Source organism: Mirounga leonina, unplaced genomic scaffold (assembly GCF_011800145.1).
Source record: "Mirounga leonina isolate KUSES-001 unplaced genomic scaffold, KU_Mleo_1.0 Mir_197, whole genome shotgun sequence".
Lineage (NCBI taxonomy): Eukaryota > Metazoa > Chordata > Mammalia > Carnivora > Phocidae > Mirounga > Mirounga leonina.
In genome coordinates, this window is record NW_023270494.1 from 10,818,724 (window position 1) to 10,841,385 (window position 22,662).

Sequence of the window (22,662 nt, forward strand, 5' to 3'; positions counted from 1 at the left end):
TCAATTTTGTTGGTAAACTTTATTTGAATCTCTCCTTTATAGTTTAAAGTTTGTGTAGATTTACTTAGTAACTCACTTCAGATTTACTTTGGAACATGGAGGGAGATAAATAAACCTTTGGGGGTTAAGTTAAGGATTAGAAGTAAACTATACATAATTCACTTTAATGAGAAACCAGAATTTTACTGTCAGAGTTGAAGTAAGGTTATGGTTAATGTAATCTTGGAAATACTTCCTTGTAGAACCCATGTGTGGACTATAGGTAAAATGTAATATAAATAACACCAGCTGACATTCTATTTCAACCAGATGAATGACAGTTACTAACTCGCAAAGACAAATATGTTGGGAGTGTGATTTTTGCATTATAAAGAGTCAGAAAAAACAACAGCAACAACAGAAGAATTTGGTACTGAGTTACTGTAAATAGCCAAATCCTTTACTGAAATACTGTTAACTCTTTAACTTAGGTAAACTTAATGAACTTTTTTTTTTTTTTTTAAAGATTTTATTTATTTGACAGAGACACAGCGAGAGAGGGAACACAAGCAGGGGGAATGGGAGAGGGAGAAGCAGGCTTCCCACGGAACAGGGAGCCCGACGTGGGGCTCGACGTGGGGCTCGATCCCAGAACCCTGGGATCATGACCTGAGCCAAAGGCAGATGCTTAACGACTGAGCCACCCAGGCGCCCCAACTTAATGAACTTTTAACACTACTGTGTAATAAAACATCTGTGGTTTTAGGCTCTAGCAGCTGATTTAAAATAGCATTCCTTTCTGAGCAAGGTCCATGACTGATACTTTCCCCCCATTGTTTTGGCAACTGCTGTACACATTCCTAAAGATACCTACTTTTCCAGCTATCTCTGATAGCTTGTCAGTCAGAGATAATCTGATCTAATCTGTCACTCGTCTAAATGAGCTGTTTTACGGTCTGTGCTTGGATTTTACAACCCACAGCTAAGTTATTTCTCCTTGTAAGATTTAGTTGGCACTAGTTTTTAATGTTCTATCAGCAGCTAACAGCCACTTGCCTCATAATACCAAGCTTTTGGATTCTTCACCTGAGAATCTCACTTTTACACCTTTAGTAATAAAATTGTGACTTTTACTGAACTTTAGTACTGCATAATGAATACAACTCAAGATGCATTTGAAAGAAAATCTTTACCTTTGTAGATAATTAAATAGCACATTGCATCTTGTAAACAAGTCACAGCTAAATGGTGCCATAAATTTAAAGAGATCCCTTTCAGTATCTAGTATTCATATAAATACCCAGGGGCTTTTTTTGGGGGGTATGTTTTCATAGCCGCGTATTGCCTGGAGTACTTAAACTCAGTGTAAGAAACAAAGCGATCTCAGACAGTCATTGAAAAGGTAGTTTCTTAGGACCTGACTATACTGAGGAAAATATGTTATTTTAAATAGAGCTTGGCTAACTGAGAACATTACCTGCTTCCGCACAATGATTCACTACATCTGTGAATGAACGTGTGACCAACGTAAAGGGAAGTGAAAGTTGAGGTTGTGCTGAGTAGTTGTAATCATGTTCTTATCCATTATGTTTGTTCAGTTACGGACTATTGTGCTCCTGTAAGCAATTTTTTTAAAGACACTTGAATTATTTTTTTTTTAGTTTTTACAGAGTGAATATATTTTGATCATGAATTAAATTATATGTAGGAATATTCCATTTTTACAGTAGTAAAATCTTTCCTAATCAGAAGTTTAAGTTTTTAGAGTTCTTATTTAAATTCCAGAAGTATAATTTAACTAATACTTAGGAAAGCAAGGGTAATTGGGGTGAAAAAAAGGAGACAAAAAGTCAAATAGGAAGTTTATCTTTATTTACAGTGGACAGTTCATGTTTTTGAACACATTTTATTTCAAAATGTCTTAAATTACTGATCTTAAAATTTTTTCTATACCAATAATAAATATAAATACATACATTAGGCAAAAGTTGGAAAAAACAGCACCACCTAGTTTATACTTTCTGTCTACAATCAAATTTTAAAAGTGAAGCCTGGATTTTACTGAGTGACTCTGGTTACTGACTGATAAGGCGAACCTCTGTCTGCAGCTGTTAGGAACCAAGCAGATGGTAACAATGAAAACACTATGTGAGTGTACTTTACATTTCATTTTGTGGGCTCTTAATTTTTTTTCGAGTTCATTTCCAGTAGAGAACAACAAAAGGCTGTAGGTTTTCTTTAAAAACATTTTTCTTTTGGGCGCCTGGGTGGCTCAGTTGGTTAAGCGACTGCCTTCGGCTCAGGTCATGATCCTGGAGTCCCGGGATCGAGTCCCGCATCGGGCTCCCTGCTCGGCAGGGAGTCTGCTTCTCCCTCTGACCCTCCCCCCTCTCATGTGCTTGCTCTCTCTCATTCTCTCTCTCTCAAATAAATAAATAAAATCTTTAAAAAAAAAAAATTTTTTTTTCTTTTAAATTGGCACAAGCTACCTTAAATCAATATTTTGATTTTAATCATTAAAATATTTTTAGAGAAATTTAATTCAACAGACCGTTTTAGTGATGATCTTTCAAGCAGTGGGTTCTTTGGATACAAAGATGACTATCCATTTTGGCCCTTGTAAGATCTTACAATCTAGTAGGGGGAAGATCAATACTTATGTAACTATAATAGCACAAATGCTTTGCTAGTGTTACTAATACTTTTATTGGAGCACAATTAATTCTACTTAGGGTAGGTATGTCCTTGTTTCTATTGTTCTGTTGGTCATACATTTCATTCTGATTGTACTATGAGTTTCATGAAATACCATTCTGTATTTTCATAAATAGGCATTGTTTTGTGAAAAACAGGAATGCTTATCATAACTTAATGTATTTTTAATATTGCTAACATCCATTTTTCATTTTCTCTCCTGAAAGAACATATTACATACAATGAAAGAATGATTTCTCAGGTGAATAATTTTTATATCAGCTATTCTTCTAAGGTAAAAGTTTACTTATTTTTTATTCATAATGTGTTATATGTAAGTAATTCTCAATGCTACTCTTCAAGAAAAATAAATATTATATTAGTAATAAGCTTTAAGAACTGAACATTTAAGATAACCTTTCGTTTTGTATACTAAAATGGATTTTTTTTAATTTAGTGTTGATAAATGAATAACGAGTGACTCATTAAAAATGAAGAAAAAACCTGGCACTAAGATTGTTAGTAATTATTGTTTTAGTATCTGTTGGGAGTTTCCAAGTACAATGGGAACATTGACAGTACTTGTGTTTTAATTCACATTTATAATTTAAGCTTGAACAGAGTATTCCCTTTTTCTTTTTTAAGATTTTATTTATTTATTTGTGTGAGAGAGCAAGCAGGGGCAGCAGCAGAGGGAGAGGGAGAAGCAGGCTCCCCGCCGAGCAAGGAACCCGATGTGGGACTTGATCCCAGAACCCTGGGATCATGACCTGAGCCAAAGGCAGATGCTTAATGACTGAGCTACCCAGGCTCCCCAAACAGGGTATTCTTGTAGATCTTTTTATCTCAATTCTATTTTGTGAAAATATAAAGCAACCACTTTGATTTACATTTTATTACATTTAACAGATTAAATTATTCCCAAATACTTAACACTACTTATATACTTATTAATTTCCTTAGAATTTTTTGAATAACTTTGATTCTCCCAAACACTTGGACAAGATTTTAAATTTAATGGACAAATTCTTCCCAAGAACCTAAGATACGCTTGCAAATCTAATCACCTTTTTTAATTAAGCAAATAAACTTAATTTCAAACGTCTTAAAAATGGACAACATACACAAAACTACATGATTAAAAGGTTTACTTCACACATGCATAAATGCAGGATTCAAAAAAAGTGTTAATATAATAATTTGAAGTAATTTTTTTCCACCATCTCTACACATATATCTGCCCAGGGTTACACATTTACTAATAAAAGGGCCATCTCAGGTCACCAAAGTTTACCTCTTGATAACTGGAAATTAAGACATGGATGGTGGTTAGGTTGCTCAGTTAATGATTGGAACGGATCAGGGACTATCTATGAAGTAAACCAAATGCTAATATGAGCATAAAATCTGGATTATGAGTTTCCCAGCAGCTGTCCAGGTGGCCCTTCTTTTATATTCAAGCTTTGACTGAGCTTTCAGCTGTGCCTTAACTAAGTTGCAGGTTTTTGTGACCCAGTATTTTTCTCTATGACAAGATATCACTTAAGTTTTATTGTTAGTTTTCATTGAAATTTATGATAATAGGGTTTTTCAAGTTCTGTGTTGTGACTATAGCGTACCTTTCTCAATTAAAGACTAGCTAAATGAATCCCTCACTTGGATTGCAATTTTATTTTCCTTTTTGTTTTGTAGTTCTTACATGTGCATTAACCATAATACTGTGGTCATTTTACTAACAGAATGATACCATTGCTTTGGATCAATTTATCTAATTCTTACCTATTAATATAAAGTCTGTCACATAGTTGTAGGAGAAGATACTTTGAAAGCTGATTTTCTTGTTTATGTTTTGGCTTGTAGTTTTTTTCACCACATGATTCTTGTGTAATTATTATTTAGTTGATGTTCACTCATCCAACAAGGGTTCACTCATCCAACAAGGGTTAAGTTATAAAATAACTTGGCCAAAGTTACGCGGGGTTTGCTGAGGGAAGAAAGGGACAGTCCCATGCAGGAGCTGCAGGACCTCGCCATATCTACCCACAGGAGCTAGGACAGTATACATAGGATTGGATTCTGAGGGTACTTGACATAGTGGTGCCAAACATAAAGTTAGATAAGAAAGAATATTTCTTTGGGAGCACTTTTGGGCATGCAGGATTTTTAACACCCTGCCAAGAACCCCAGGAGATGTGAACATGCTAAAATAGCTCCTAGAAGCATAAAAAAAGCAGTGGCCCATCTGATGTCACAAATGCCAAAAAGCCATGGTACGTGATGAAAAAGGAGTGAAAAGATTCAGAAAATTGGGCATGCGTGAGGTTTACTATGAGACTGGAGAACACAGTCGAGGGTTAAGTTAAAAGCAACAAGGAATGTGCTAGTGAGGGACACACCAACATCACTCTAAAGTTAGTGGAAGCTGTCCTCTGAGCTGATGGTCTGCAGTCATTACATCACTAGGCACACAAATAGCAATATCATAGCAAGTGTACATGGTATCTATCCCTGTAGACCTCCTCCAAAGGGATCTCTGGCCATTAACCCAAGTAATTATACAGTGGGAAAGGGGAATACCCAAACATTTTTTTTTTTTTAAGATTTTATTTATTTATTTGAGAGAGAGAGAATGAGAGAGAGCACATGAGAGGGGGGAGGGTCAGAGGGAGAAGCAGACTCCCTGCTGAGCAGGGAGCCCGACGCGGGACTCGATCCAGGGACTCCAGGATCATGACCTGAGCCGAAGGCAGTCGCTTAACCAACTGAGCCACCCAGGCGCCCCGGGGAATACCCAAACATTTTAAGGTGCATTGGACATAGGAAAGAAATTGATACAGAGACCCAAAGCATCATCATGGCCCCTCTGACCACCAGATGGTAGCAGAGGGCTGTGTTTAAAGGGCATTTTCCCAGGACCGGAAATGGGTCGAGTAGGGCCTCCTGAGCAATGGCCAAAGAAGAGCCCAAGTTGGAGCCAGCAAGATAGTCTGGGAAGCCTGAGGCTGAACTCTACTGAGTCAAATGGTCATCCTTGTGCTAGTTCATTTGGGAAGTAGTGAGGAGACAGCGGGGTTCATGATGTTTGAACAAAGAACAAGAAATGAGGGATGAGCCAGAAGACAGTCCTAGCCATTCAACAAATGGAAGAAGGCAGAACAGCCAAGAGGTTTGAAAGGACAGGAAGTGTGTGGTAGAGAGACATTCAGGGTGGATTTTTAAATCCCTCCTTCTGTTCATTTTAAGGAGCCAAAAATCCAAAACTTTTCAGGTACTCTCCAAAAGGTGGACAGGGAATACTATGTTACCTCTTATCTGGGAAGTCAACTTTATTGATAACTGGGATAATTGGGAGGGAGATGGGCAGAGGTGGTAAAAAGAAACTGCCAGAAAAGGTGTTTTGGGGTAACGAGGTTAATAAAGATAACTACAGTCTGTAATCTGATTTTTAATTCTTTCTTTGTTTCAAATAGTAAAACCAGTGATACATATTTGAGAAAATTCAGGTTTTTTTCCCATGTAAAGAATTACTTAAGAATTTCAATGATGATTCTCAGGTGGGCAAAAGTATCAAGATGAGTCAAAAAAAAAAAGTGCCATTGGAATATTTTAAAGGTAAGTCAATTCCCACTGTTAGAAGAGACTTGATATGTTAAGAACTAAGCTTTAGAAATAGTAATTGCTAACATTTATTGAGGGCTTACTTTGTGCAGGGCATCATTCCATTGTTCTGTGCACTTCTGTAGACAGAGCAGTGGTTCTCTGACCAGCCGTATCAGAATCTGCTGGGGACTGTTACAAGCGTAAATTCTCAGGTCACCCCAGAGCTACCGAATCAGAAACTCCAGGAGTGGGGTCCAGCCACCTGTGTAATTATAGCAAACTCTCCAGGTGATCTTGACACTTGCTAACGTTGGAGCATGTATTCACCAGTGTTGAATATTGTATTTAATCCTTACAACAAGCCTAAAAAATAAGGATCTTTATCTTCACCCTCCACTTTATAGCTGGAAAATCTGAGGCCAGAGAAGTTGTGATTTACCCAGTGACACTGAGTCCCTAGGTAGCACAGCTGCAGTTTGACTTCAGAGCTTATATTCTTGATGTCTTCCTTTTAGAGAGAGTGCCACTAAGCCTCTCGTGGGATCTGGCTTCTGTCCTATGGCACTTACATTGAATTCACTCATTAAAAGCAACATATGTAATAGGTAGATCTCTCTGGGTATGCGCACACCTCCAAACACATATGAGAGTATCTGTTGCCAAAGGTGGCCGGTAGTGACTGAAATTTTATTTGTCTTGTCTTCCTGCAAGGTCAGTTGAGGATAATCAGTCAAAAGTGGTCCGTTGTGAAAAGCATAGAGAAATGAGAATTTGCATTAGCTGAACAGTGATTTTCAAACTTAAGTGGGCATCTGAATTGCCTGCTTTGAGAAATCCTGAATGCAGTGAAGCCTGAGGGGTCTGGACCAAAGTTGTGAATGGTCTAAGGAAGGAGACAGTTCAGGAACAGACTTTGGAGGGTTTAGCACCTTTCCCTGAGGGTCTTCTGAAAACTAACCCTCCCTGATTTTCACTTTAAAGCTATTGAGTCATTGGGGCACCTGGGTGGCTCAGTCGTTAAGCGTCTGCCTTCAGCTCGGGTCATGATCCCAGGGTCCTGGGATCGAGCCCCACATCGGGCTCCCTGCTCTGCGGGAAGCCTGCTTCTCCCTCTCCCACTCCCCCTGCTTGTGTTCCCTCTCTCGCTGTGTCTCTCTCTGTCAAATAAATAAAATCTTTTAAAAAATAAAATAAAGCTATTGAGTCATTTAGATTAGAAAAGATAAATCCGTGAAGAGTGCATAATTAGAAGACTGACTTTTTGTGGCACAGGAGTTTTATATTCTAAGATGTGTGAGTGTGTGTGTGTTGGGAAAGGGAGCCTGGGAGTGCATAGCAAGCCACCCCCCAGACTGGACTGGCTTCGGTCACACACAGAGTAGTCAGTGATTCAGTTCAACGTCTTTTGTTTTTAAATTCTTGCAGTAGCCCAAACACTAGGTTAGGAGCTGCAGATACAAGGTAAACAATACAGTCCTGACTTTAAAGGGCTTCTAGTATATTAGGAGATACAGAGAAATAGATGGGTATGTTATCTATTGCTATGTAACAAATCACCCCAAAACTTAGCATCTTAAATATAACATTCATCAACTCACAGTGTCTGGAGGTCGGGAATCTGAGTGTAGCTTAGCTATATGCTTTTAAAATTAATGACCAAATAAACAGGACAAAAGGCAATTTGGAGATAGGGAGACTGTATAAGGAAATATGAACTACAAGAGACTTAATGCAGTACCATAAAAAGAAGCAGGATGCTATAAAAAAGAACAGTCAGAGGATGAGACTACATTAGGAACAAGTGGGTTTTATGCCAGGAATTCAACTTCAGAGAATTGTTAGAATTGTTAGAAAACATACTGCAAACTCATTTTTTGCAGATGAATTTATTGTTTAGAAAATTTTATAAGTTTCCTCTTAGAATAAATAAGGGTTCAGCAAAGTTCAAATTAATATACAAAGTTAATAATGCTTCTGTATACAAACAAAAATTAAGTAGAAAATATATTTAAAAATAGATCCTATTAAGTTAGTAATGGAAATTCTTTGCTATGGCAAAAGACATGGAAGACTATTAAAGTAAAACATACATAGTTTATTGAAGGATGTAGAAGTGACCCAAATAAGCAGAGTTTCATCATGTTGTGGGGGAGGGGATATTCAACATTATGAAGAAATGAATTCTCTTAAAACTAAACTATAAATGCAAAAATATTTTGAGAGAGAGATGACAATAAATGTTAAAATTCTTTTATTTTTAAATTTTTTATTTAAATTCAATATAGTTAACATATAGTGTATTATTAGTTTCAGGGATAGAATTTAGTGACTCATCAGTCGCCTATAACACCCAGTGCTCATTCCATCCTGTGCCCTCTTTAATGCCCTTCATCCAGTGTGACCCCTTCCCCCCACCCCACCCCCTCCAGCAACCCTCAGTTTGTTTCCTAGAGTTAAGAGTCTCTTATGGTTTACCTCCATCTCTGTTTTCATCTTATTTTATTTTTTGTTCCCTTCCCCGATGTTCATCTGTTTTGTTTCTTAAATTCCACATATGAGTGAAGTCATATGGTATTTGTCTTTCTCTGACTGACTTATATTGCTCAGCATAAATTAACCCTCTAGTTCCATCCATGTCCTTGTAGATGGCAAGATTCCATTCTTTCTGATGGCTGAGTAATATTCCGTTGTGTATATGTACCACCTCTTCTTTATCCATTCAACAAGTGTTGAAATTCTGAACCGGCTATATAGTAGGAGAAAAGAAAAGACAGAGTGAGCCAAGTGTATTAGGAAGATAAATTATCAACAAGTTTTGACATGTTGAAATGGAATAGATAGATCCAGTATAGGGAGGTCATGGCTAGAAACCTAGATCTAGGATAAAGCTGAAAGGGTGGATCTCTTTATTAAAGGAAAGGTCAAAACTTGAAGTAAAAAGTGCCAAGGGACATAAATAAACAGGATTTTAGAAAAAGAGAAGTCAGGGAAGAAAAGAGTGAATTGTAATACAGAATTCCTAGCAGTGGGTCTCAACACTGTCAAATGCTGCAGAAAGGTTAAAAAAAGTGAGAGAATGCTACTGAAGATGTTGATGTCAAGATGTCGGAAGCCATTGGCAAGCTTTGAGAGCTTAGTTTCATTGACATGGGTACAAGGGTAAGGAAAACTGTTGGATGGCCATCAGATGTAAAAATTGAGGTGTTGACTACGTACGGCCTATGTGTTTGTTATGGGTTAAATTGTATGCCTCAGAAAGATACGTTGAAGTCCCAACCCCTGGTACCTGTGAATATGATTTTATTTGGGAAATAGGGTCTTTAATAGATATAATCTCATACTGGAGTACAGTGGGCCCTTAATCCAATATGACTGGTCTCCTTGTATAAGAAGAGGAGACAAAACAGACCCAGAGGGCACCACCACGTGATGATGGAGGCAGAGCAAAGACAAGGCATGCCAAGGATGATTGGCAAGCATCGGGAGCAGGAGAGAGCATGGCCCTGAGGATGACACCTTGATTTCAGACTTCCAGCCTGTGAGAGAATAAATTTCTGTGGTTTTAACGCACCCAATTTGTGGTACCTTGTTACAGCGCCCCCGAGAAACTAATACTGTGGGGATTTGTGCGGTGAATGTGAGATGAGCTAGTAGATGAAGTTTATATGATTGAGTAGCTTAAGAAAGGTGACAGCAGCCAGTGGAAAATATTTCCCCATATTTAATTATTAGGCATGTCTCAAAAAAGGAGGGAGGAGAGAAGATATATCAGAAGTCATAAAACAAAGAGGGAGCCAGATTTTAGAGTAGGTGATAAGACTGGGTTGAGAGATGGGGCAGTGGGATTGAGCTTAGCAAAGACTTTCCTCTGGGAAGTTCACACGAAGTAGAGAGAGGGGAGGGAAGCCTCCACCCCATGGTCTCTGCGATTTCAGTAAAATGGTAAGTTTATGCATGGAAACAGAAGTGCAGAAAGGAGGGCTGAGGACCCAGGGAGAGTAGGAGGACAAAGGAGTAGATTAAAAGATCTGTAAAGTGTGCTGAGGAGGGCTGGCTCGATGTGACATGGGCCCCAAGAAATCCAGGTCTGGTGGAGTTCAGCATTGGGACCCAGAAGCAGTAAACCCAGGTATCAATGTGCGGAGGCTTGGAACAGAAAAAGTGCAGCCCCCATAATGCATGTGCAACAGAGGATTCTGTGTCACCTGTCCAAGCCGATGAGTGACAGCACTTCCTGCACCCTATTGGAGATTAAAACCCCTAAAATGACAGAAATAAATTAGTTTTTAAATTTAGTTGCTAAGAAAGTGTGTGTGTGTATCATAATATGATTTTTGTTGTTTCTTCCCACCCATATAAGTCTCATCATTAATGCCTGGGATTGGAACCAGGTTAAATATTTGGTGTTGTTTGGTTTGTGGACTTTTACTTCTAGTAGTGACTGGCAAAACGAGGAGAAATGTGACCAACAACAAAGGAGGGATACAATTAGAGTCAAAGACTATATTCATATCCATTTTCTTTTTTTTTTTTTTTTAAGGTTTTATTTATTTGCGAAAGAGAGAATGAGAGACAGAGAGCACGAGAGGGAGGAGGGTCAGAGGGAGAAGCAGACTCCCTGCTGAGCAGGGAGCCCGATGCGGGACTCGATCCTGGGACTCCAGGATCATGACCTGAGCCGAAGGCAGTCGCTTAACCGACTGAGCCACCCAGGCGCCCTCATATCCATTTTCTTAATGAAAATGATAATCATTGAAATCATCTCAGGTGCTTACTTCACTGGTTTGTCTGTTCTCTTTCGTGAATGGTTATTAGCTCATGTATACATCTAGGAAGTGTATTGATGACAGTAAAAAATCATGGAATGAGATTTTCAGGATTGATAAGCAGGGATTATTTACAGTTCTGAGAATGTCCCATTTATTCGCAGCTGAAGAAAAGAAGTAACACAATCATTAAAGTTCCACCATCTTGTCTAAACTATTAAACTATGAAAATGGGAATTAGATACTGTTTTGATTAGCATAATTTTCATAGCGGTCGTTGAGAGCGAGGGGCTTGGGGTCCAAACACTGTTCTGGACTCACATGTGGGTCCTTTATTGAACATCTGCAGATAACTTGCGCCTGTAAGCCTCACTTTTCGAATCTGTAACACGGTTGTGACTGTGGTACTGACCTCATAGGTTTGCTTTCAGGAGTAAATGAGGAAATTCATACTTTGTACACACAGGATTCCATCAGCACAGGAGCCACCTAATGGAAGTGCAGTTAAGTTTTAGGTAAAGGCTTCTCATGTGAATTACTGTGATTTCTGAGATGATTGAGCCTCATTTTCCCTCTCTGCTCAACTCCCTTTATCTTTAATCTGTCCTTTTTTTTACTTGGCTGTCTAATTTTTTTTATTATGTTATGTTAATCACCATACATTACATCATTATTTTTTTTTATTCTTATGTTAATCCCCATACATTACATCATTAGTTTTTGATGTAGCGTTCCATGATTCATTGTTTGCGTATAACACCCAGTGCTCCATGCAGAACGTGCCCTCCTCAATACCCATCACCAGGCTAACCCATCCTCCCACCCCTCTCCCCTCTAGAACCCTCATTTGTTTCTCAGAGTCCATCGTCTCTCATGATTCGTCTCCCCCTCCGATTTCCCCCCCTTCATTTTTCCCTTCCTACTATCTTCTTTTTTTTTTTAACATATAATGTATTATTTGTTTCAGAGGTACAGGTCTGTGATTCAACAGTCTTACACAATTCACAGCTGTCTAATTTTTAATCATTAAAAGCTAATAAAGACTTACCCAACACCATGGGGTTTTTTCATCCTTTTAGAATCTGATCACTTTTTATGAATGCCAGAAAGACAGAACAATAAATACCACGTGCCATGCTTAGCCAACCGTCCACAACTACACGGTCCCTGCAGAGTAATTGGACAAGAAAGACATGGGGGAAAAAAAACCAAACACCAACTTAACAAAGAACATTTGGCAGGCTTTTTACACACAGACCATGTCCTGTTTTCATATGCCAAACTGAATAAAAACAGTTTTAAGAGAGACAGGCATTTGCAGAAGAGCCCTTGAAAGAATCTTAGCTGTTCTAGAAAAAAAAGAGAACAGTGAATCAGAGGTGCTTCTAAGTTCCTCACTCATTTTCCTGAGAGTCAAATTTGTGTTTACCTTCCACTTTGCGTAAGGTGAGTAAGGCATAAAGTATGCATATAGCCAATGCCAAACACATTGATTGATATTGTTAAAATTATTGTATTGATCTGATATTTCTAAATTATTGTATGTTTTATATTGTAGACCTAATGAGTGATTTAATCTTTTAAACTCAGTTATATAGTATTTTAGTGTGGTAGTAAAATGTAAGAGAGACTCAGAAGTGTGTACAAATATAATTAGTTTCTTTTGGTCAGCTTTATACATCTCTGGGTAGCCTTTTGAGAATTTGCAAGGTTTTAGTTCTTGGGAATGTGTAGGCACTAGGACAAGTTACTTTTTCCTGTGGCTTCTTTTTTCTTTTAAAATGTCTTTGTGGGTAGCTTACTGAGCTATTCAAACATACCTGTATAGCCATAAGGTGAAGATGAATGTTATGACTTAGAAACTTTCTCAAGTTAGAGTTTAGAGATTATTTTGATATTTGGTCACTTTACCTTTTCTTTTGTCAAAAAAAGAAAGTAGAGCAAGTTCTCTGAACATTGTAATTTGTATATGACATCAACATTTATTCAAATGAATTTGAGTAACCAGAGTTGTGATACCAAATCATCTCTGGAATTTCAAACTGAAAACAGAAGGATCCTTGTTACACATCATGGCGATCTGCAAATCAATTACCTCAGTGATATCCACTAACATGTTTGGTTTTCATCTACATCTGTCTTACATTCTTAGTTCAAAAAAGGGGAACCCATGGATTTAAGAGAAGAAATTAGCTCTTTGGGATTCTAAGAATGACTATGATGTTATTCAACTTTGCTTTACTCAAGTGGTTACCTACATATTAAATAAGCATGCAAAAATGTGCCATTCAAAGTATAGACTGCTCATGGGCAATTCTCTGACAAAAAAAACTGGATATGGTTTTATTCCTGTTATACTTTCTTTTTTTTTTTTAAGGACTTTATTTATTTGAGGGAGAAAGAAGCCGGGAAGGGGGGGGCAGGCATGGGTGGGCAGAGGGAGAGGGACAAGCAGACCCCCTCTGAGCAAGAAGCCCGATGTTGTACTCGATTCCAGGACCCCAAGATAATGACCTGAGCCAAAGGCAGATGCTTACCTGACTGAGCTACCCAGGTGCCCCTGTTATACTTCTTTACTTAAAATACGTAAAGGGCAAAGTGTTTTTTGAATTTCAAACATTGCGAACATCTTATTCCCTGATTTATTTTAGATTGTTGTAATGTCAAGATTTGGCAGAAAAAAGTTACTTTTGAGACAAGAGAGGAAAGACCTCCTTACACTACCACCCTCATCATCCATAGCCGTGAGGGCCTGGAGAGAAATACTCGCAGACAGGATAGTTTACATTCATTAATACTTTATACTCTCACAAAAACCCCTACTGAATGTGTTTCTGCAATGTCAAATAAGGCATCATGTTAGTGCATCTGAAGCTATGTTTTCAAAGAGTTCAGAAGCTTTTTTGTAACTGGACTTTTTTGGTCTTTTTTTTCTTCTAGCTGTACAATATTTACCCTCTCTCTCCACGAACAGGAGAAAATGATTAAAAAAGAGATAAGCGTGTATCAACAAACTCAGGCCATTTTATACAAGAATTTTCTTAAACAATGGAGAATGAAAAAAGAGCTTATTGGTATGGTTCACAATATCTATTTTTCCATATTTAGTAAATGAAAATCCATCATTTAGTATTATGCTATTTTTATTGCTTTTTTATATTCACAAATTCCATAGGTTAGTTGATTTGGAGTTCTAAATACAATATTTTACAAATATTGCAGAATATGACATATTACAGAAAAGGATAATATTTCTGGCAAATTGATGAAATTAACTAAAGAACTCATATGGCAGCTCCTGAAAAACAAAGTAATATTTTATTAAATAGAACTAGCCATTCTCCAAATAATTACTCCATTTGGATCTTGTGGAGTCATTCTGATTTACTTTAAGCCAACTTCAGTGTTAGGAATAAAAATAGATTTTAAATGAGTAAATGATTGCACTCTACTGGGGACATTTTGATTAAGATTCTATTAATTGGGAGGGCTGAGGAATAAAATTCTATGGCGAAAAATTAGGGAAATTTTTTGAGGATCTCTTTTCAAGACTATGCTTTTTTGTAAACATAGAGTGGCTTTAGGGAGCTAGACTTCTGATTGTCAGTATCTTTGCATTCTGTTGAGTTCCTAGCATAAGGACATGGACATTAGGTCCAAGAGATTTGCTATATTTCCTTGAAATATGTCTGGGGCTGTCTTGGCCACATCGAGGCTGTATTCTGTTTAAAAATAGCGAATAACATTTCCATGGGAGCTAGCAGAGTTCACATACTCTTTTCATTCTCTGCAATAGCTCTTGAAGCAATTCAGTTTGAATATTTTAGCTGTTATGTTGATGGAGGGTACATTTATAATCATCACCCACTAGAATTTTAAAAGAACTTATCAAAAATGTTTTAAATCTCAAAATGTAGAAATACTGGTCCAATAAAGCCACATCCTATCCTATTCACCCACAACCCAAATTTGACAAGTGTTAACTTCTTGCCATCTTTGCTTCATCTCTCTGTCTCTCCTCTTTCAAGATATATGACACTTGACTGTCATACTTGAGCTAGAATCTACAAAAATTAAACACTATATAACCACTAATATACTTCACAAAATTAGAAAAATGCATATAATCATCTCATTTCAAGTTCAATTTCCTAAACTTCCTGAAAATTTCTTTTTAAAAAAAGATTATTTATTTGAGAGAGAGAAAGAATGAGAGTGAGCACAAGTGGGAGGGACAAAGGGAGAGGGAGAGGGAATCTCCAGCAGACTGTCCGGAGCGCAGAGCCCACACAGGGCTTGATCTCACAACCCTGAGATCACAATCTGAGCCAAAACCAAGAGTCGGGACGCTTTACAAGCTGCACCACCCAGGTGCCCTGAAAAATACTTTCAAAGTTGGTTTTGATAAGCCTGGAAACAATGAGACCTCATATCTTGTTGAATATTCATTTTTTTTTTAAAGATTTTATTTATTTGACAGAGAGAAAGCCAGAGAGGAAACACAAGCAGGGGGAGTGGGAGAGGGAGAAGCAGGCTTCCCGCGGAGCAGGGAGCCCGATGCGGGGCTTGATGCCAGGACCCCAGGATCATGACCCGAGCTGAAGGCAGACCCCTAACGACTGAGCCACCCAGGTGCCCCAATATTCATGTTTTGTATTTATCTCATTCCTTCTTCATGCTGTCATTTAACTCATTCCTTTGCCTTCTTACATTTCTTTAAACAGAAAATTAGATTGAAAGACAGGATTAACTTCAGGTTGAACATTTTTGGCAGGAATATCTCATATGTGATGCTAGTTCAGCCCAAATATTCATGTTTTGCCCTTGACAGTCTTTGTATACTGCTAGAGAAAAATCAGTGAAGTTAGCATTGTCCTCATAAAAATGTCACAGACTTATTCCATGTTTGGAAGGATGAATATTTTTGAAAGATATGGCTACACTATGAAAATAAATACCTTTTCCTTCTCCATGTAGACATTGTCCTGAGTAAGATTTAAATACTGTGTTAAAATTAATAAAAATCTTAGAATGTAATACATGAAATTATTAAAAAGTCTTTAAAAAGGAGGTCATATACTGGACTTCAGAGGTTTCCGAAATTTCCATTAGTAATGGATCAATTAACCATTTATTGGGTGGATTACTTCTGCAGATTTTGAACTCATCCATTATGAATTTTTTGAGCTCAATTCTAAGGAGTGTTCTTGACTCCAAAGAACCTGTAGGTGGACTGTAACTTCACTTGTGATTTTTGTACTCTAATTATTTGCATGCAATTTATTTCTACTGGCATAGTATTTCCATGTGATAGAAATTAGTACTCTTGGCAGGAAAAAAAACCCCACCAAATTCTTAAGTATTTCCATTGATTATTTTAAATATTTTTTCTTTTTAATTTTTTAATTACTTTAATCACCAAGGTAATAGCCACCCTAAAAAAAGCTAAGCAATAAAAACTGAAGAAAAAAGAAAAGAGAGAGCTTTTGCTTTCATCCTAGCCACACCTTCCTCCCTACCATACCTCCCATTTAAATTTGTATCTTTTTAGGATAATATGTACACCTGGTCACATATATAGACATATATTTTCATATATGTATATAGGCACACAGATTCAGTTTCTTTACTAAAATGCGATCACACTAAAAAAATGCAAATGGGTTTTTTTTAAAGATTGATTTTAGAGCGGGGGAGGGGCAGAGGGAGAGGGAGAGACAGAATCTCAAGAAGTCTTCCCACGGAGCACAGGGCCCGATGTGGGGCTCGATCTCACGACCCTGAGATCATGACTTGAGCTGAAACCAAGAGTCGTACGCTCAACTGACTGAGCCACCCAGGCGCCCCTGCAAATGGTTTTTAAAAGACATGTCATTTATATCTTTTCACATATTTACATTGAGCCTAAGACAATAGAATAGACTTTCAGTACCTAATTTAGAGACACCTACTTAGGGATAGTGTGTGACCCAATAAACCTAAATAATTGCAACTTGATTTTATGTTCTCTAGTGATGAGTTGATATGATTATTGATTTTTTTCATAAATGACAGGAAGAACAATCATGAGGATTGCTGATAAAGAAATGATGGATATGGTACTTTCAGAAAACCATCATGAAATGGTGGGAATTGTGTTTAATGATACTTTTTCATATCAGCTGAAGTTTATTTGGGGATATGAAATCCCAAATATGGAAGAAAACTCTGAACACGCAGGTAACTATATAAGAATTGATTCAATCTTTTTTGCTACTTTATCAAATCCACAGTTGGGAATGACTGATAGAAACATTAATAAAGTCAAGAAACAAAGTAATATACTTTTTATTCCTCAACTTAGTGATCAGTCTTTTGGCCAACATTCAATAATAGGCTTCTTTCTTCCAGTTTTGCAGAATGCTTTAAAAATGCTCTAGATTGTATAATCCTGGGCTCTGAACAGGCATGTAGATATTTCCACTTTAGAGTCAAAGTTAAGGTTTTAATTCCATTGATTGATTCCATTGTATAATAATGACGGACACGTTTTTCTCCTTCCTTAAAGAACACTGTTGGGATTCTGATGATAAAATTTTTTGTTACATGACAAGATACTGGCAAAATGGGTTTGTGGCATTTCAAACTGCAATTAATGCTGCAATTATAGAAGTAAGTGCCTTACTTAAGTAATCTATTTTATACTTTCTGTATTTTCTCTGTATCTTCAGTCTCTACCTCTTCCTCCTCTTTGCCCCTATACTCTTAGGAGATTATGCTCTGCCTCTTATTCTCAGAGAAAGAAGAAACTGATGGGAATATCCCCACTTCCCAACACAAACCCTGCTAAACTACAGACCTACTACTTACTACACCCATCCTTTTCTTTCTGCCTCATCTCATGTCCTTCATCAATTCACAGGCTGGATCCTGTTCCTTCCAACATTATTAGTAAGGTTGCACAATGGATCTTCCCTTCTGTCTCCTCCTTTTTCAATTTCTCCTTTCAACTAGATTCTTCTCTTTGGGATTGAAAAGTATTGATTTCCTCACATATTATCAGGACCTTTCCTTCTTTCCTTCTCAGGCAAGTACTTTAGCTCCCTCCACAGCTAAGTTTCTTGAAAGGGTTGCCTTCACTTAGGCTGCATTCAACTCAACTATTTCTGTCCCCATCCACACCACCCAAATGGCTTTTTCTGAGGTTGGTAACCACTCCCATGTCAATTAACAACTGACATTTTTCATTCCTTATTTTACTTGACCTTTTAACTAAGTAATGTAGCCTTCACCTGATTTTCATGCACTTTTCTAGCCTTTCCTTCTCAGTCTTCTTGCCACCTTATCCAGCTTCACACTCATGCTTCTTTAAATCTGTAGTTCCACAAGTTTCTAACCTAGGCATCTTTCCCCATCCTATATACTTTCTCTAAACAATGTTATTTATTTCCATAACTTTAATTACGATTTACATGCTGATAACTCTAAGAACCCCACTTCAACTTGTAGACCAGCAAACTTGTTCTGTAAGGGGCCAGGTAATAAATATTGTAGGCTCTGGGGGCCAAACTTTTTTATGGTACCTATTCAACTCAGCTGTTGTAACATGAAAGAAACCATAGACAGTACATAAAGAAATGAGTATGGCTTTATTCCAATAAAAACTTTATTTACAAAGGCAGGTGGTGGACTAGATTTTGTCCATGGACTGTAGTTTGCTAACCTCTGCCGTAGTTCCATGTATCTGACTATTTGCTGAATGTCTCTACTTTGATGCTTCCTAAACGATTTAAACTAGTATGTTCAAAACTGACTGTGGGTGGGGGGCGCCTGGGTGGCTCAGTCGTTAAGCATCTGCCTTCAGCTCAGGTCATGATCCCAGAGTCCTGGGATCGAGCCCTGCATCGGGCTCCCTGCTCGGCGGGAAGCCTGCTTCTCCCTCTCCCACTCCCCCTGCTTGTGTTCCCTCTCTCGCTGTGTCTCTCTCTGTCAAATAAATAAAAATCTTAAAAAAAAAAAATTAAGAAAAAACTGAATGTGGGTGTTTTTATCTTCATGTGGCTTTTGCATCTTCATGTGGCTGAGTCTTTTAAAAATGTTCCTATCTTAGTGAATGCTAAGGCTACCCACCTAGGTGATCAGTTAATTAAAAACTAAGGAATTATCAGAGAAAATTTCCTCTGCCTTTCCCATTACCTCCAATCTCTCATCCAGCCTTGTTAATCCTAAACTGAAATCCACGTGCTTCTCAACTCTGCCACCAGCACTAGTCCAGGCCATTACCATCTTTTGCCTGAACTGTGGGAGTAGTTTACTTCTCTAGCCTGCTCTCTCTCCCTCCTTTCCTCCCTCCCTCTCCCCCTGTCAGTTTTGCTTCAAGGACCTCCTTCCTGTGCCTCCAATGCACTGTACCCCTTCCTTCCTTTGCAAATGCTGTTTCCTCTGCTCAGATTTTTCTTCTCCATCCTCAACTTCCCTCCCTGCCCAAGCTTTGTTTAGGTAAGATCACTGTATAAATAAATGTCATTTCTTTAGGGAAGCCTTCCCTACTTTTGTTCTCAGAACACCCTCTACTTCTCCTTTAATGCAGTTCATCAATGATAATCAAACTATTGATTGTGCAATGGGTTGTTTGATGTCTCACCTTCCTTCTCTGCTCCACCATGAGATGTAAAGCTCCATGAGAGTGAGGAGTGTTCCTGTGGATCACTGCTATCTTTCCACCACCCATCACAGTATATTGGGCATGACAGACATCTAGTAATTTTTTAAATGACTCTTATAAGTAATGTCAACATTACTAATACCAGAAGTCATCAAGAATGTTCTAATGGGGGAGATGAACCATGAGAGACAATGGACTCTGAGAAACAAACAGGGTTTTAGAGGGGAGGGGGGTGGGAGGATGGGTTAGCCTGGTGATGGGTGTCAAAGAGGGCACGTTCTGCATGGAGCACTGGGTATTATACGCAAACAATGAATCATGGATCACCACATCAAAAACTAATGATGCAATGTATGGCGATTAACATAACATAAAAAAAAAGAGGTAGAATTAACACCCCCAAAAAAGAATGTTCTAATGATGTTAATAGTTCACCATATTTTTAAATGATGAAATATATAAGTACTGAAAATGAAACAAAATGTGTATGGTTTTCTAATATATTTTTCTATAGTTAATATAATGAATTTGTTTAACATCCCAATTTAGGTCACAATAAATCATTCTGTGATAGAACAGCTGACTTCAGTTATTGGAATCAATATGAGGATGCTGCCTTTCATTTCTAACGGAGAAATCATAAATACATGGTTTACTTTTATTTGTATGGTTTATTTCTCCCATGTTGTGTATCTCCCTTCATTAAATGTTACACGGGAAAGAAAAAAGTTTAAGAAACTGATGACAGTGTTGGGTCTCCCGAGAGTCAGCATTCTGGTGAGTTAAGTTGCTTTCTTGCCTGTGTATCACACATTAATAAACAAAGAAACCCATTAGATTATAAAAGAAATTCGATGCTTTCAGGGGTTTGTTTTTTGCATGCATTCAATATAATTAGCTTACCCGTATTACATTTTAAGATGCTGGCGGTAGAAATGAAGTAAGCATTGTGCTTACGTTTCCTTGAATTGAAGAATAGAAATATGGTGCTTGTATCTGTTAGCTGTTGCCAGAAAGATGCTGCATAAAACACCACCCCAAACCCAGTAACTTCAAACAACACTCATTTATTCCTTCTCATTTGTCTGTGGCATGACTGGAGTCTGGCGGATCTAGTCTGGGCTTGGTTGGGCTTGGATCCAAGTTATAGGTTGCATTAAGCCTGCCCCGTGTGGTTTAATCCCCTGTCGGTCAGCAGCAGACCTGGACACATTCTTCTCCTTCAGTCACAGAAGTGCATGAGGGCAAGTCCCGCTGCACCACACATTTCAAGCTCCTTCTCAAGCCACATTTGATAAAATCCCATCGGTTAAAGCAAGTCATGTGGACAAATCCAAAGTCAAGGGGCAAAAAAGTATATTCTGCCCACCATAAAGCCAAAGCAAGTCAAAGAGCCAAGCCCAGGATCAGTGATATGGATAATTCTATCCCTTCATGGAAGGGAAGCAGGGAAGAAGGGATTGAAAAATTTGAACATTAAACTAATTTGCCATAATGTTATTAAAGCCAATTCATGCAGTTAGTCAATAAAGATGTTCTTTGGGTAAGACTAAGGATTGGATGAGACAGTATCTTTAATCTGCTTAGCACAGATGGTGTTGCTGCTTGTAAGGCACAAGACACAGAGTAAAATGAATCTGTCTCTCCATTTATCTATTGTCCCTTTCCCCATAGACTTTGAGAGAGTATACAATAATAACAGTAATAGTAGCAAACACTGAACTTACTGTATTCCAGGGACCGCTCACAGTTTATAGTGCTATTATTTCACAAGAAAACCAAGGCACAGAAAAGTTAAGATTTTTGTCTAAGAAATCCCTTTCTTTCAGACACTGTGCTACATAACTCAAAAAGATGAATAAAATGAAATTAGTGACAAGGTGATATTTTTCCCTTGGTAGAAAAAGCTGTTTGTGAAATGTGCCAACAGAAATGCATACCATATTGTCTTCAGTGTTTTTGAGATAAACATTCCATTTGGATCCAATTTGCTAAGTACCTCAAATTGAGAAAAAACACAGCTCGAAAGTTTTCCTGATAGAGAACTGTCCAAGTTAGCAGGGTTTACGTTGGCTGGAGATTTTTAAAAAATAGTTAATCTTGCATGCTGTTGGGGAGAGTGTCTTCAAATACAAGGAAAAGAGATTTTTAAAATGAAATAATACGCATAAAAAAGTATGGCTTTGACAATTTAACTTTGAGGAAAATACCCCAATAACTGGGGTAAAACTGATATATTTCTTATAAAGTCCCCACAGTTCTTGTATATTTTATCCTCTTCCACTTTCTTCCTGATTGCACACAAATTTTGCTATAATCTACTTAACCCAAATAAGGCTCAAGAATGCAGAATTTTCAGTTTTCAACAACAACAACAACAACAAAAGAATGCAGAATTTTCAAAGGATCTCAAGAGTGATTTCTTATATAAAACATTGTGAATAGATCATGGGAATTATTTATAATAATCACTTTCCAACTATACATTTCTGTTATATGAAATTCTAGCAATTTCAGTTCAGAACAGAAACAGTTCTGTTTCATAGAACTGAAACAGTTAAGAGAATTTGGTTTAAATATACATGAATTATGATTAGCTCCTATTGGGGCAAACTATTTTTTTAAGAGGGTGGAACAGGAAAACAAAGAGATAAAACAAATGATTGAAAACAGAATTTTTTGCTTAACTTTTTCCTTTATTAGGTAATTAAGTGTTTGCCTAACGTTCTTCAAAGATGACTGATTTTTTAAAATACCATTATAAACTCATGGATCTAAACATGTCTAATATGTTTCAAGCCATTGTAATTATTATTCTTACTGAAGCTCAGATTGTCCCATCTTTGGTCAAAGGGAGCTGAAGGTTGGTTTGTGATTCTTTTTGACAAGATTCTAAGTGGGTTTTGAAAAAAATAGATTCCTTGCTATTTTGTGTGGCAAGATTTCTTTTAGTTAGAAAAAGTATTTCAAGAGCATTGT

At 37.6% G+C, this 22,662-nt stretch overlaps 1 protein-coding gene across 1 annotated transcript in view; it reads left to right on the plus strand.

The window, feature by feature from the left end:
* Nucleotides 1-12,280: 12,280 nt before the first annotated feature.
* Nucleotides 12,281-22,662, plus strand: part of ABCA10 (ATP binding cassette subfamily A member 10) — a 62,570-nt gene continuing 52,188 nt past the window's right edge. Inside the window, 6 exon segments of the mRNA XM_035026356.1 lie at nt 12,281-12,485; nt 13,980-14,113; nt 17,094-17,258; nt 17,587-17,690; nt 20,233-20,442; nt 20,444-20,460. Coding sequence (XP_034882247.1) covers nt 14,020-14,113; nt 17,094-17,258; nt 17,587-17,690; nt 20,233-20,442; nt 20,444-20,460 — 590 coding nt within the window. The 5' untranslated portion in view covers nt 12,281-12,485; nt 13,980-14,019.